Source organism: Trachypithecus francoisi, unplaced genomic scaffold (genome assembly GCF_009764315.1).
Source record: "Trachypithecus francoisi isolate TF-2019V2 unplaced genomic scaffold, Tfra_2.0 Lachesis_group3, whole genome shotgun sequence".
Lineage (NCBI taxonomy): Eukaryota > Metazoa > Chordata > Mammalia > Primates > Cercopithecidae > Trachypithecus > Trachypithecus francoisi.
The window spans coordinates 105,457,979-105,472,691 of record NW_022681468.1 but is presented as its reverse complement, the minus strand read 5'-3'; the positions used below and the strand labels follow the sequence as shown (position 1 = coordinate 105,472,691).

At 43.0% G+C, this 14,713-nt stretch overlaps 1 protein-coding gene across 2 annotated transcripts in view; it reads left to right on the top strand.

Annotated features, from left to right (window-relative positions):
* Positions 1 to 2,043: 2,043 nt before the first annotated feature.
* BTBD1 (BTB domain containing 1) overlaps positions 2,044 to 14,713 on the top strand; it is a 55,780-nt gene continuing 43,110 nt past the window's right edge. For both annotated transcript variants that reach the window (XM_033189153.1, XM_033189154.1), the window contains exon 1: positions 2,044 to 2,722. In XM_033189153.1, the coding sequence (XP_033045044.1) occupies positions 2,322 to 2,722 (401 nt within the window). In that variant the 5' untranslated portion in view covers positions 2,044 to 2,321. The remainder of the gene's footprint in view (positions 2,723 to 14,713) is intronic.

Genomic DNA, 14,713 nt, shown 5'->3' with positions numbered 1-14,713 from the left:
TGAAACCCCCTCTCTACTAATGACAGGTGAGGCCAACTGGACTTCAGGGTTGGGTGAGGACTTGAAGAACTTTTCTTACAAGAGGTTTGTAAAATGTGCCTGCCAATCAGTGCTCTGTAAAAACACACCAATCAGCATTCTGTGGGTAGCTAGAAGTTTGTAAAATGGACCAATCAGCCTCTGTAAAATGGACCAATCAGCATTCTGTAAAATGGACCAATCAGCACTCTGTAAAATGGACCAGTCAGCATTCTGTAAAATGGACCAATCAGCACTCTGTAAAATAGACCAATCGGCACTCTGTAAAATGGACCAATCAGCAGGACATGGGTGGGGACAAATAAGGAAATAAAAGCTAGCCACCGAACCCGCTTTGCTTCACACTCCCGTTCTCCCTCCACCCCTCCCCCGGGCAGCAGCTGTGAGGAGCTGTGGTTCACTTCAGTGTTGTGGAAGCTTTGTTTTTTTGCTCTTCACAATAAATCTTTGGGTCCATGCCATCTTTAAGAGCTGTAACACCGTGAAGGTCCTCGGCTCCATTCTTGAAGTCAGCGAGACCACAAACCCACCGGAATGAATCAACTCTGGACACACTAAAAATAGAAAAAAAAAAAATTAGCAGGGCTTGGTGGTGGGCGCCTGTAGTCCCAGCTACTTGGGAAGCTGAGGCAGGAGAATGGCATGAACCCAGGAGGCAGAGCTTGCAGTGAGCGGTGATAATGCCACTGCACTACAGCGTGGGTGACAGAGCGAGACTCTGCCTCCAAAAAAAAAAGACAAGTGGGGAAACTTAAATATTAACCATACATTAAATATTATATATAGGACTGGACGTGGTGGCTCACGCCTGTAATCCCAACACTTTGGGAGGCCGAGGCGGGCAGATCACGAGGTTCGGGAGCAGCTTGGCCAACATGGTGAAACCCTATCTCTACTAAAAATACAAATAATTAGTTGGATGTGGTAGCGGGCACCTGTAATCCCAGCTACCCTGGAGGTTGAGGCGGAGAATCGCTTGAGCCCCGGAGGCGGACTTCGTGCCACTGCACTCCAGCCTTAGCAACAGAGCGAGCCTCTGTCTCAAAAAAAATTATGTATAGATGATTTGATGATATGGTTAATTTTGTTATCACGATGTTTTAAGTGATAATGGTATCATTAGTAGTATGATGTCCCCTTGTCTTGAGGAATTGCCTGCTGGCTTTGGGTAAGGGGTTGTTGCATCCATTATTTCAGTCCGTACTGCTTTAAGTCTCTTCCCGAGCACGTTCCTCTCCCAAAGAAGTTACCATTCTAAATGCCTAACAGCTGGAAGTCCCTTCTGGTGGTTTCACAAGTGGAGTGATTTTACAGGAGAAACCCAGGTTTGGAGTATACTATTTAGTTGAGGCATTTGTAATCTGCAAGGCTCTTCCTGCAAAGAATAGGTGTTTCCAACTATACGTGCCTGGTCAATAACTATTTCTTGAGTTTTCTATGTTCTGCCTTTAATAGCTGACTTAACTCAGGGCCTGCCTCACTGAAGCGGGGAGAAGGAAGGCCTCTGTCCCCCGATCATGATGATCCGCATTGTAAATACTGCCTGGGAAGGGATAATAGGGACTTTTCCATTGTGTGTGTGTGTTTTAATTTTTAATTTTTTAAATTTCAAGCTTAAGCAGTGGTTTGTTCAGTGCAAGGACTGAAAACAAGCGCTAGAAGGGAAGGTGGGTAAGCACTAGGGGTTTCAATACAGGGATGGAAACAGTAAAAGGAAATGTCTCTTAAGCCTGGAGCACCGAACCAAAGGGGGAATTAGAAGGGAAAGGGACCTGCGGACCTGGGGAGAGAGGTCACTGGGGTTCTAAGCCTTCCACCTCTGCTCCCGGAATTTCCACGGGTTTCGCGGCCCCTCATCCCCAGGCAGGAGTGCGAGCCGCCTGCAGATCCGCTATGCATCTTAAAATTACAAATTCTCAGGCCCTACCCCAGACCTACTGAGTCAGATACCCAGAGGATTGAGCCAGGGGGTGGGTGCCCACAGGCCTGGCAGCACCCAGCCTGCAGAAGCTCCACCTCCGGGAGCGCTAGACTAGGACGAGCTCCCCACACCCCTGCTCTTGGGCCTCCTCAAGTCCGTCCTGTCACACCTCCCGCGGCCGCGCACAGCGGCAACCCCGGCGTGCGGGGGCGCGCGCGGTCAGGGAGGGGCCTGCGGAGGCGCTAGGCCCCCGGAAGCGCCTTTCCCGGAAGGCAGGGAGGCGGTGCTGGCGGAGGCGGAGGCGGCCTCGGCGATGGCGGTGGAGTACTGTTCCTAGCCTGGGCAACCGCGCAGCTGGAGGATGGCCTCGCTCGGGCCTGCAGCAGCTGGGGAGCAGGCGTCGGGGGCTGAGGCGGAGCCGGGCCCCGCGGGGTCGCCGCCGCCGCCTTCACCGTCCTCTCTGGGGCCCCTGCTCCCTCTGCAGCGGGAACCTCTTTACAACTGGCAGGCGACCAAGGCGTCGCTGAAGGAGCGGTTTGCTTTCCTCTTCAACTCGGAGCTGCTAAGCGATGTGCGCTTCGTACTGGGCAAGGGCCGCGGTACCGCCGCCGCCGGGGGCCCGCAGCGCATCCCCGCCCACCGCTTCGTGCTGGCGGCCGGCAGCGCTGTCTTCGACGCCATGTTCAACGGCGGCATGGCCACCACGTCGGCCGAGATCGAGCTGCCGGACGTGGAGCCCGCCGCCTTCCTGGCACTGCTGAGGTGAGCGGCGGCGCGGCGCGGCGGGCCGGGCTGAGGGTCCCCCTGGGCCCGGCCCGCCCCGACTCGCGGATGACCTTGGGCTGGGCTCCTCTGACCCGCCCAGGGCCTCAGTTTCCTCCGGAGCCGTTGATGCTCCGGAGGGTCGAAATCGAAATCTGTGAGCCGCGACGGCTCAGTCGCTAACTAAACGTTCATGTCTTCATCCAGCAAGCGTACGTTTTATCGTTGAAAGGCGCTTCGCATTCCAATTGTGGATTGTCGCTCAGGCTTCAGAATTAGACAGGTGGCAAGGATAGAGGGACAGATCAGGTTGTCCCGATTGCTCATTTGCGATGTTTTATGTTTTTGTTTGGGGGAAGAGAGTAGTTGAAAAATCTTGCAGGACTGATGTTTTGGGGTTATTGTCACCCCCTTCCCTCCGCGTTTTTTGAAAGCGGGCCAGGCTGGAGTGCTGTAACGCGATCATGGCTCACTGCAGCCTCGACCTCTCCGGGCTGTGATACTCCGACCTCAGCCTCCCTAGTAGTTGGGACTACAGGCACGCGCCACCACGCCCGGCTAATTTTTTTTTTTTTTTAATTTTTGGTAGAGAGAGGGTTTCACTATGTTGCCCAGGCTGCTCTCCTGGGGTCAAGCGATCCACACCCACTTGGCGTCCCAAAGTGCTGGAATTACAAGCGTGAAACCACTGGGCCTGGCCACTGTTTTTGTTTTTCATTAACGTATTAGTTGTCAAGACCCAGGAAAGTAAATACCAAAACAGATAAGTGAGGCTTTACCTGTTTCATATTTCTACACACAAGGTCACATTTGCTTATAAATGCATCCCTCCTTTGATGTTAGAATTTGCTTGTTGGTTATTTGAGGATAGTAGATTGACATCTAATGGAAAGATGTGATTGTTTGGCATTATTAGCTTTTAATCACAGCCATCCTGTTAAGGAGGCATAAGAATTGTTTACCCCAGTTTTACAAATGGGATTGAGGCCCAGAAGAGTCAAGTATCTTGCCCAAGGTAACCAACATTTAACTCGCACTGAAGACCATGTCTGTTTCATTATACCAAGATGGTTTTAAATAGCTGACTGAGTAGAACGTGTTGTTATTAAAGTGGCAGAGTCTTGGGTAGTACTGAAGCAAAAACAGGCAGGTCGGTGGGACAGAATTAGATACAAAGGTTCACACTGAATCAGAATCAAACAAGGAAATGAATGTAAAGTTCACACAACTAGAAACAAATACTAAGATTCCATTAACAAATGGATAAAGAACAGGATAGATAACTTAGAGAAAGAAAAAATACAACTAATTAACGAATGTTTTACCTGGTTGGTAATTAGGAAGTGCAAATTAAAAGACAGTGGTATTTTTTCCTTCCATTAATCCCACCAAAAAGTTTAAAGGTAACATCTGAACAGCGTTATCTGACAAAGATAGTGGTAAAAACCCTTTTGGAAAACAGTTTGGTGCTATAGATTTTCTTTCCACATGTAAGAAGCATTCAAGTACTGAAAAAAAGTTGTGTACAAAAATATTTACAACTTTATTTATAGTAGTGAGAAAGTAGTCAGCTGTAGGGAATGGTTAAACAGTGATAGGTTCACTTGATGAAATATAATGCGGTCACTAAATATGATGGATAGCACTTGAAACTGCACCATGATTACAACGTGAAAAGAAGTGGACAAACATATACCTAGAGACAAGGATAAAAGGAAACATACCAAAATGCTAAGCAAAGGCACCTGGAGTAGTAAGATGAAAGTACCTTTTTTTCTTCTTTTCTCTTTGTTGCTGATATTTTCTGTAATTTAGTTCAATTACATTTATAAAGCGGGGGGCGGGGGGAGGGAACCTCAAAAGCTAAAATCCAGGTCATTTTAGTTTAAAGTTCACCAGGAGGATTGGGTATAGTTCATTTGGATTTTCTAGACTAGAAGTAGTTTTCAAAATGATCTTTGGGCCATCTGTATTATAATCTTCTGGGGTCCTTATGAAATGTGTAGATCTCGTCCTCATTATATACCTTAATATTTGGAGGTGAGACCTTGGTAGCGTTTCTGACACTCTCCCTAAGTGATACTTACACAAACTAAATTTGAGAACCACAAATCTAAAGCTATTTTGGGGCAATTTTTTATTTTGAAAAAATATTGACATTACTGGTATAAGAATGTAGAGGAAAAAATGCATATTTTTATATTTTCACTGAAGCTGCTAATTAGTCCTTTCCCATCAATAGAAAATAAGTTAATTTTAGAGTGTTTGAAATGTGGGACAGTGCAATTTGTTTTTTGGTTTTTTTACGTTTTAAAACTTTTTTACATTTTTAAACTTTTTTTTCATTTTTACATTTTCAGTGTGTTTTATTTTCATGGCATTGTATTTATCCTTCAGGTTCTGGTCATTTTTCTTTTTGAAATTGATATCTGGACTGATTTCTAAATTTGGTGTTGGCTGGCTGTGTAACATAGATGTTGTAGTTAGCTAATACGTGACAAAAAGATGCCTGATAGTACTTGCTAAGTTGGAAGAGTAGGTTAGTTTGAGCATACTTGAATTATTTAACATTACTTACAGGCTTATGAACTTAAGTTTGAAGCCTTACAGAAACTGTGCACGTTGAACTGCCTGACCTTTAAATGATGTTCTTCAGTTGTTTATTTGACAAATACTATATGCCTCCCTTTTGGGGTGCTTATGAAACAGGGAGTGGCTGTTGTAGGTGTTTGGGATACAGCAGTAAACAAGAAAAAGTCCTTGCCCTCATGAAGCACATAATCTAGTAAGGGGAAACTAAAGATACAATGTTAAGTACTGATGAATGTTTTGAAGAAAAATAATCAAGTTATGAGAGAAGGAACATTCTCAGCAAGGAAAAGCATTGCTTGTTTTAGGCACAAGGATCTCCTATTGGAGGAACACAAGAGTGAACCAATATACCTTGAGCACAGTAGACGGAAGTGGTAGAAAATGAGATCAAAAAGATAGGCCAGACAGGATGATGCAGGGCTTTAGAGACTGAGCGAAGACTTTTTCAGCTGCCATTTCTTGGAAAGCCTTTGGAGAGTTTTGAATGGGGTTGGGAAGGTAGAGGTGGTGGCAGGAGGCTGTGATCTGATTTACATTTTAAAAAAACAAACTCTTTCTGGCAGTGATTGGAGTAAAATAGGCAGCAAGGTGATAAATGAAGAGGCTTTTGCAGTAGTCTAGGCAAGAGGCGATGGTGAGTTGTACCTTGTACTAGAGAGATAGCAAAGGACATGATGAGACATGGTCAAATTCTGGATATACTTTTGAAGGTACAACCAAGATGACTTCTATGACATCCAAGTAGGGTCATAGAGTAGATAGAAATATGAATTTGGAGGTTAGGGAAGAGCTTGCTGAACATAAATTTGAAAGTTAAGAGTGAATGGTATTTAAATCGGGAGATCAAGTGAGATCACAAGAAAGGTACAAGGATGAGCTCTGGAATCTTTGAATATGTAGAGATGTAGCAGAGAAAAAGCATAAAATGAAACTGAGAGGCAGCTGTCATTGGAATTAGAAGAGAAAGCAAGGAGCATGGTATTCTGAAAGTCAAGTCAAAGAAAACATTTCAAGAAAGAAGTGGGAAATGTTAACTACGGAAAGTGGAAAGCGGTCAGTTATGCTAAATGCTGTTGAGAGTCAAGTAGAATGAAGACTTTGAGTTGATTTTTAGTCTTGGCAAGATGGAATTGATAACCCTGCCAAGAGTGATTTCAGCTGATTAGAGTAGGTTAGGGAGAAAATGGGAAGTGAGGAACTGGAGACAGGTAGTATAAACAATTAGGAGTTTTGTTGCAAAGGGCAACAGAGAATAACGTGATGGAAGGGGCACGGAGTAAGTGTTCTTCAGTATTCTGTCCTCAGCTCTCATCATTTCTCCCATCAACCAAAGTGAGAGCTCTACGCACTGACTCCCCAACCTGTGTCTCCAAAGCTCTGCTTAGCTTCAGACCATCATTTCCAAGTGGACCATCGCCAAGTAATGTTGTATACCCATGCAAATGGACATGTTATTAATAAGAATATCTGACATTTAATGAGTACTTACTGTGTGCCATAGATTGTTCCTAAGCCCCTTTGTGATCTCACTTAAATTTCAGAAAAATCCTTTGAGACAGGCATACTTCTTATCCCCCTGCAATAGCTTTTGCCATATTAATGCTATAAATAAAGCAACCCCCAAAAAGCAATAATTTATTCTTGCTTATGATTCTGTGGGTCAGCTAGGAAGTGACTTAATGGGCTTACTTCCAAATTGTAGTTTCATTTCACTCCATTCTACACATTTTTTGTTCATTTTAGACCATTCCTGAAAATTCTACCTGCCTCTCCATTTTTTTCTGCATTGCTTCAACCAAACTGCTGCCTTTAGACTTAACTCTCTCCTTTCACCGTGTTAACAGTGATCTCTCCAATATTGATATATCGTCATATGATTCCCCTGAATCTTTTAATGACTTCTTTTTACCTACAGGATGAAGTTTAAACACTTTAGCAGTACATGAAACCTTTGTGATTTGATCTCTTTCTTCCTCTCCATCCACTCAGTGTTTCAACCCTAATTCCTGATGGCCTTTTTCTTGTTTTAGTGCCTGCCTTCTAAGGCCTTCTTACCTTTGTACTTCTCAGTCTTTCTGCCAGGGCTCCACACTTATTTACTACTTTTCAGATAATCTTCAGGCTTTACCTCCTCTATAAAAATTCCACCCATAGGCAAAATTGCACACTAGCTCATCTAATCTCTCACAGCATGTTTTGGTTATCAGTTGCTCTAGAACAAATCACTGGAATACCTAGTGACTTAAACAACTGTTTTATTATCTTTTACAGTTGTGTGGTTTGACTGGAATCACCTAGGTGGTTTGTCATTTATGTAGCTGTAGTCAGATAGCAGGTGGGGTTGGACTCATCTGGAGGTTTGACTCAGAGCCTGGGATGGCTGAGCCTTAAGTCTCAGGTCCTCTTCAAGAGGCTTCTTCAGCTGATCTCTCCAGCAGGGTAGCTTGATGTCATGGCTCATGACTCCCAAGAACACAAAAGCAGGAGCTGCCAGGCATCCTTGAGGTGTAGGTCTCTGGTGCAGTGTCACTCTGCCACAATCTGTTGGTTCAAGGGGCTCACACAGGGCCAACCCAGATTCATCATGGGACAAATCTATGTAAGGGCATGAACACGAGAAAGCATGATTTCTTAGGGCCATCATTAGAGATTAGTTATTAGATATGAATGCCTAGTATATACTTCTGTTATTAGGACATTACTTTTTAATCATTTCAGTAGCAGACTGTAGTCGTGTGCCACATAACGGCATTTTGGTCAACAATGGACTGCAAATAAGATGGTGGATCCATAAGATTATAATACGGTATTTTTACTGTGCATTTTCTGTGTTTAGATACACAGTACTCACCATTGTTTTAAAGTTGCCTACAGTATTCAGTACAGTAAAAAGTAACATGCTGTACTGCTTTGTGGCCCAGAAGCAATAGGCTATACAACATAGCTTAGGTGCGTAGTAGGCTATACCATTGAGGTTTATGTGAGTACACTCTATGATGTTTGCATGATGATGACATTGTCGAACAATGCCTTTCTTAGAATGTATCCCCATCATTAAGTAATGCATGACTGACTGGGTAAGCTTTTTATGGGCAAAGCTATCTTACCCATATTTTTATCTCTAGCACTTTTACAGTGCCTGCTATATAATTCCTCAATAAATGTTTTTGAGTAAAATGAACAGATAAGTAGTGATACAAAGTTTCTTATACATGATCTTTTGATCATTCTTATATAAAATCAAGTTTTCACCTTAGGCTTTTACAATTTGTTTTATTTTATTTTTTGAGACAGTCTCTGTTGCCCAGGCTGGAGTACAGTGGTATGATCTTGGCTTACCCAACCTCCCCCTGCTGGGTTCAAGTGATTCTCCTGGCTCAGCCTCCCGAATAGCTGGGATTACAGGTGTGTGCCACCACAATGGCTAATTTTTGTATTTTTAGTAGAGATGAGGTTTTACCATATTGGCCAGGCTGGTCTCAAACTCCTGACCCCAGGTGATCTGCCTGCCCGGGCCTCCCAAAGTGCTGGGATTACAGGTGTGAGCTACCGTGCCCAGCTTTACATTTTTAATTAGATTAAATGTAACCTAAGTGTTTTTATTTTTGTTTATTTTTGGTTTTTTTTTTTTTGGAAAACTATTAATTTTGGGGGAAAATAGGACTAATTTGAGGATATGTAATAATTTTTCTGTGCTCTTGTCCTTAGAGGTTGTATATGAGAGCTTAAATGGTCACTTTAAAATACAAAGAATTGTGGTAATGTCATGTTTAATCTTTATATTTTAAAAACCTTGGGTTAGTTTTTTAAAAATATTATAGAAACTCTAATAATTAAATAGAATGTAGAAGAAATGTATACATATGAACCAAGAGGATTCCTGGATTTTTAAGTAACTTTTTAAAATTACAAATGAAAATATTTTCCCTTTTGACATTATATAGAAACCTATACTGAATTGTCTAGTCAATTAACATGTATTTATTGAGACTTAAACACATGCCCACAATGTGCCTAGTGGTGTATAAGAAATTAAAAATATAAGATACACAGAGATCCTTTTTTTATTGTTTATTGTCCTGTATTTATTTTTAATATGCAGTGCACCCAAAAGAACTTAAAATGTCTTATAAGAAACACAGGGTAAGAAATAAACTAGAGTCAAGAGTGAAGCTAATAGAAAAATGTATGCTGTCAAGCTGGGTACAGTGGCTCAGGCCTGTAATCCCAGCACTTGGGGAGGCCGAGGCGGAAGGATTGCTTGAGTCCAGGAGTTTGAAACTAGCCTGGGAAATATAGCAAGACCCGTCTCTACAAAAACATAAAAAAAAATTAGCTGAGCATAGTGGCATGTGCCTGTAGTATTAACTATTCCGGAGGCTGAAGCAGGAGAATCACTTGAGCCCAAGAATTTGAGGATACAGTGAGCTATGATCATGCTACCACTCTCCACCTGGAGTGACAATGAGACCCTGTCTCAGAAACAAACAAAATGTATGTTATAAGTAAGCTATAAACTTTTATTATTATTATTATTTTTTGCTGTTGTTGTTGCTTTTGAGACAGAGTCTTGCTCTGTCACCCAGGCTGGAGTACAATGGCTCGATCTCAGCTCACTGCAACCTCTGTCACCCTGGGTTCAAGTGATTCTCCTGCCTCAGCCTGCGGAGTAGCTGGGATTACAGGCACCTGCCACCACGCTGGCTAATTTTTATATTTTTAGTAGAGGTGGGGTTTCACCAGGTTGGGCAGGCTGATCTCGAACTCCTGACCTCAGGTGATCCACCTGCCTTGGCCTCCCAGAGTGCTGGGATTACAGGCGTGAGCCACCAGGCCTGGCCAACTTTGTTTTAATTATCTTAGCAGCTAATGCAAAAAGAGAAACGTGGGTGGACATAATTATTTATAGATTAAAAACAAGGCAACTGCTTAGAAGATGCATAAATCTGATAATTAGATGAGTTTAAAAAAAAAAATCCTGATGAGATCCCTTCATACAGAAGGCATTGCTGTAATGAAGTGTCTACAATCTGTGTCTTCAGATGCATACTTGTTTTTAAAAAATGTTCCTTGATAGAAGCCAAAAGTATATTACCGAAGTATAATTTGATAAAAGCAATTTGAATGGGAGATCTCACACAAAGTAATCTACAAACATGATTCTCTCTTGTTCCTGGAGTGTACTTTCCCCTGTCCTTTTAATCTTTTAGATCTAATCTCAAGCAGAAATTCCTCTACAAACCTTTTCCACATCTTCCTTAGTCAAAGCCTGCATTTATAGATTCTCATAGAACCATGTTTAGGTTTGTGGCACTTGTGCTTTTAAGTGTGAATCTACTCAAGGGCAAATGGTGATAAAGGCCTCACATTCCTGCTCTGTTTTACAACTCTAGTAATTTTTACCTGACAAAAATAAATAAAGGCAGGCATGTAAGGACTTCTAGACTTCTACTTTGTCCTTAAAACAAAACAAAAAAAAAATTAAAAAAAAATTTTTTTTGAGTCTCACTTTGTTGGCCAGGCTAGAGTGCAGTTGTGCGATTTCGGCTCACTGCAACTTCTGCCTCCCAGATTCAAGTGAGTCTCCCACCTCAACCTCCCAGATAGCTGGGATTACAGGCATGAGCCACTGTGCCTGGCCTAAAACAAAAATTTCTTCGGTTTCTAGTTTAAGAAGGGAATTGAGCATGCTGTTAGCATTTTCTCTCTCTCAATTAAAATGACTATTAAGAAATTTTTTAAAAATGGTAAGTCCATTACAATGAAGAGACAAAGAGAAGTTGGAAGGGCCAACAGAGTAGAAATGAATAAAGAAGTTGGAAGCTGGTTGATGGATGAACTAGAGTGGATGAATCTGGAGCCCAGAATCCAGAGCTTTCAAAGCCTCAGTGGAGCTGGGAGCGCCTTTCCTGGCAGAACCGCAACAAAGTTATTGGCTAGGAGTTGGAAGTAAGGAGGGTGGAAATGAGAAGGTAGTGCTAAAACATGAAAATTAATTTAAAGCCTATGTGTAAACCATCCTCTTAACCAGCTGTTGCAGACTTACTCCCTATGACAATGGACAGGTTTTTTGAGATAAATTGAACAGACTGCCTGAGAAGAACTGGGACTGCTGGGTATGGCTTTGGGACCCCAGGGTTAAGCTCTCTTCCAATGGCTTTGAGGGGTCCCTGTGCTAGGGCTGGCTTCCCACTCTAATGCCAGGTGCCAGTGCCAGTCAGCAAGCCTCCCATATACACAGAGCTCCCAGCCAACCTTTCTGTTTTGGAGATTGTTTTATCTTGAAAACAGACCTGCTGCTTAGAATACTGAAGTTGGAGACAGTGTTTAATCGTTTGACATATAAGGAAAAGCAGAATGTGAATGACAAAGACCAAGAGAAACACAGCAGCAGATCCTCAAGGAAATAGAGGAGAACTTTTAAAACTTTGGTTAATGTCATCTTGGAGACTTCAGAAAGCTTTGTATTGATAAAACCAGGACGTGGTGCTGTGGAGAAAAAAGGAATGATCAAGAAAGAAGCAAGGATTCTTAGAAATTTAAACATGATTGCTGGGGAGAAAAAGAGGAAGGCACCAGAAAATAATGGCCAGGAAATCTTCCAAAATGCAGAGGGAAATAATGATAAAAAATATGAGACAACATGCAGATAAATAGCTAATATTCACTGAGGCAATTTGTCAGGCATTATTCAAAATGCTTTGTGTTTTAATTTATGTTAATCTTCACAACATTATGAAGTAGGTGCTGTTATTCTCCTCTTTTTAGAGAGGCAGGCGTTGATAATAACTTAAGTCACATGGCTAGCAAGTGACAAAACAAGCTCAAACCCAAGCAGTCTGTTTCCTCTTGGCCTTATTGTATGGCACTGAAAACAGAAGCCCAGAAATGGTGCGTGATAGTAAACAGCTCTTCTGTTTTCTCAGCCTTGGTTTTCTTATTGAAATTTAGGGAATAGCACCTTCCTTCTATGTGAGAGGATTAAATGAATTGGCATTTGTCATATGGCAGACACTCAACTAATGGTAGCTTTCTCTCTGATTTATTCATTCCCCTCCCTTTGGCCAGGAGGGACTGTGCCTTACTTAGTTTTTAATTCTCTGTATTCATCACAGAGTATGCTACATAATGGCAAGTGAATGTTATGAGGGTGATACAGTTGACTAAGGAGTCTCTAAAAGGAGTGTTCAGGGGAAAAAAGTATGTAAGAACAATGTGATTCTGAAAAACAGCACCCTTGCCTTTGAACCTGAGATACAGGGGAGTATACCTCCACCTGAGATAGTTGTAAAGGTAACTTATCAGAGAAGTGCCAGGATTTGGTTAAGGTAGGGAGTGAGGGGGGTGTAACAGGCTAGCATTTTATTGTGTATGGTGATTATGGCCATAGGAATAAAATGAGGAAGTTGAAAGGTAGAGGGTAGGGACATGAAATAGAACTTAACTTTCCTCACTCACCTCAGTGTAATAAGAGTATTCTGAAAGAAGATAATGGGTTTTCTGGGTTTTTTTTTTTTTGAGATGGAGTCTCTCTCTGTCACCCAGGCTGGAGTGCAGTAGCTCGATCTCAGCTCACTGAAAGCTCCACCTCCCAGGTTCTCACCATTCTCCTGCCTCAGCCTCCTGAGTAGCTGGGACTACAGGCGCCCGCCACCATGCCCGGCTAATTTTTTTTTTTTTTCATTTTTAGTAGAGACAGGGTTTTACCCTGTTAGCCAGGATGGCCTCAATCTCCTGACCTAGTGATCCGCCTCCCAAAGTGAGGAGTACAGGCGTGAGCCACCCCGCCGAGCCGATAATGGGTTTTCTTAAACCCATATTTTACAACTTGGGTCCTGGAAATACAAGTATAGTAAGTGTTCTGGGAGCTCATATCTAAGGCTACTTGGGTCTGAATCTTCTGGGTAAATAATCTTAAAAAAAAATTTTTTTTCTGAAGTGTTCTTATGTCTTTATCACCGAAATGAAATAATGGTTCTTGCCGGGCGCGATGGCTCACGCCTATCATCCCAGCACTTTGGGAGGCCACGGTGGTCCTGAGGTCAGGAGTTCGAGACCAGCCTAGCCAACATGGTGAAAGCCTGTCTCTACTAAAAATACAAAATTTAGCCAGGCATGGTGAGCACTCCTGTAATCCCAGATACTCGGGAGACTGAGGCAGGAGAATCTCTTGTACCCGGGAGGTGGAGGTTGCAGTGAGCAGAGATTGCACCAGTGTACTCTAACCTGGGCGACAGAACAAGACTCTCTCAAAAAAAAAAAAAAAAAAAAAAAGCCAGGCACGGTGGCTCACACCTATAATCCTGCCACTTTAGGAGGCCAAGGCAAGTGGATCACCTGAGGTCAGGAGTTCGAGACCAGCCTGTCCAACATAGTGAAACCTCATCTCTACTAAAAATACAAAAAATTAGCCAGGTGTGTTGGCGGGCGCCTATAATTCCAGCTATTCGGGAGGCTGTGGTAGGAGAATCACTTGAACCTGGGAGACGGAAGTTGCAGTGAGCTGAGAGCATGCCATTGTACTCCAGCCTGGGCAACAAGAACAAAACTCCATCTCAAAAAAAAAAAAAGAAAAAGAAATAATGGTTCTTTTTTTTTATTTTTTATTTTTTATTTGTTTTTTTGAGAAGGAGTCTTGCTCTGTTGCCAGGCTGGAGTGCAGTGGTGCAATCTCGGCTCCCTACAATCTCTTTCTCCCAGGTTCAAGTGATTCTCCTGCCTCAGTCTTCTGAGCAGCTGGGATTACAGGTGCGCGCCACCACATACGGCTAATTTTTGTATTTTTAGTAGAGATGGCGTTTCACATGTTGGCCAGGATGATCTCGATCTCCTGACCTCGTGATCCGCCCACCTTGGCCTCCTAAAGTGCTGGGATTACAGGCGTGAGCCACTGTACCTGGCCGAAATAATGGTTCTTAATGCCGTACTTCTCTGGTAGCCTCAGCTATCTTAAGTGTAGCTGAGAACTGGGCAGTAAGCACAAGGGTTTCTGAGGAGCCACAGAAAGAGACCTAAAGATGATATGCACAAGTTCAAGTATAGTTTAACAAGAACCACCCAGGTCTTCACTGAGAATCTTAGCTTTTTCTCATTTCTTTTTTTTTTTTATTATTTATTCATTTATTTTTGAGATGGAGTCTAGCTCTGTTGCCCATGCCAGCATGCAGTGGCATGATCTCGACTCACAGCAACCTGTGCCTCCCAGGTTCAAGCGATTCTCCTGCCTCAGCCTCCTGAGTAGCTGGGATTACAGGCCTAGCTAATTTTTGTATTTTTAGTAGAGACTGGGTTTCACCTTGTTAACCAGGCTGATCTCGAACTCCTGACCTCAGGTGATCCACCTGCCTCAGCCTCCCAAAGTGTTGGGATTACAGACGTGAGCCACCGTGCTCGGTCTGT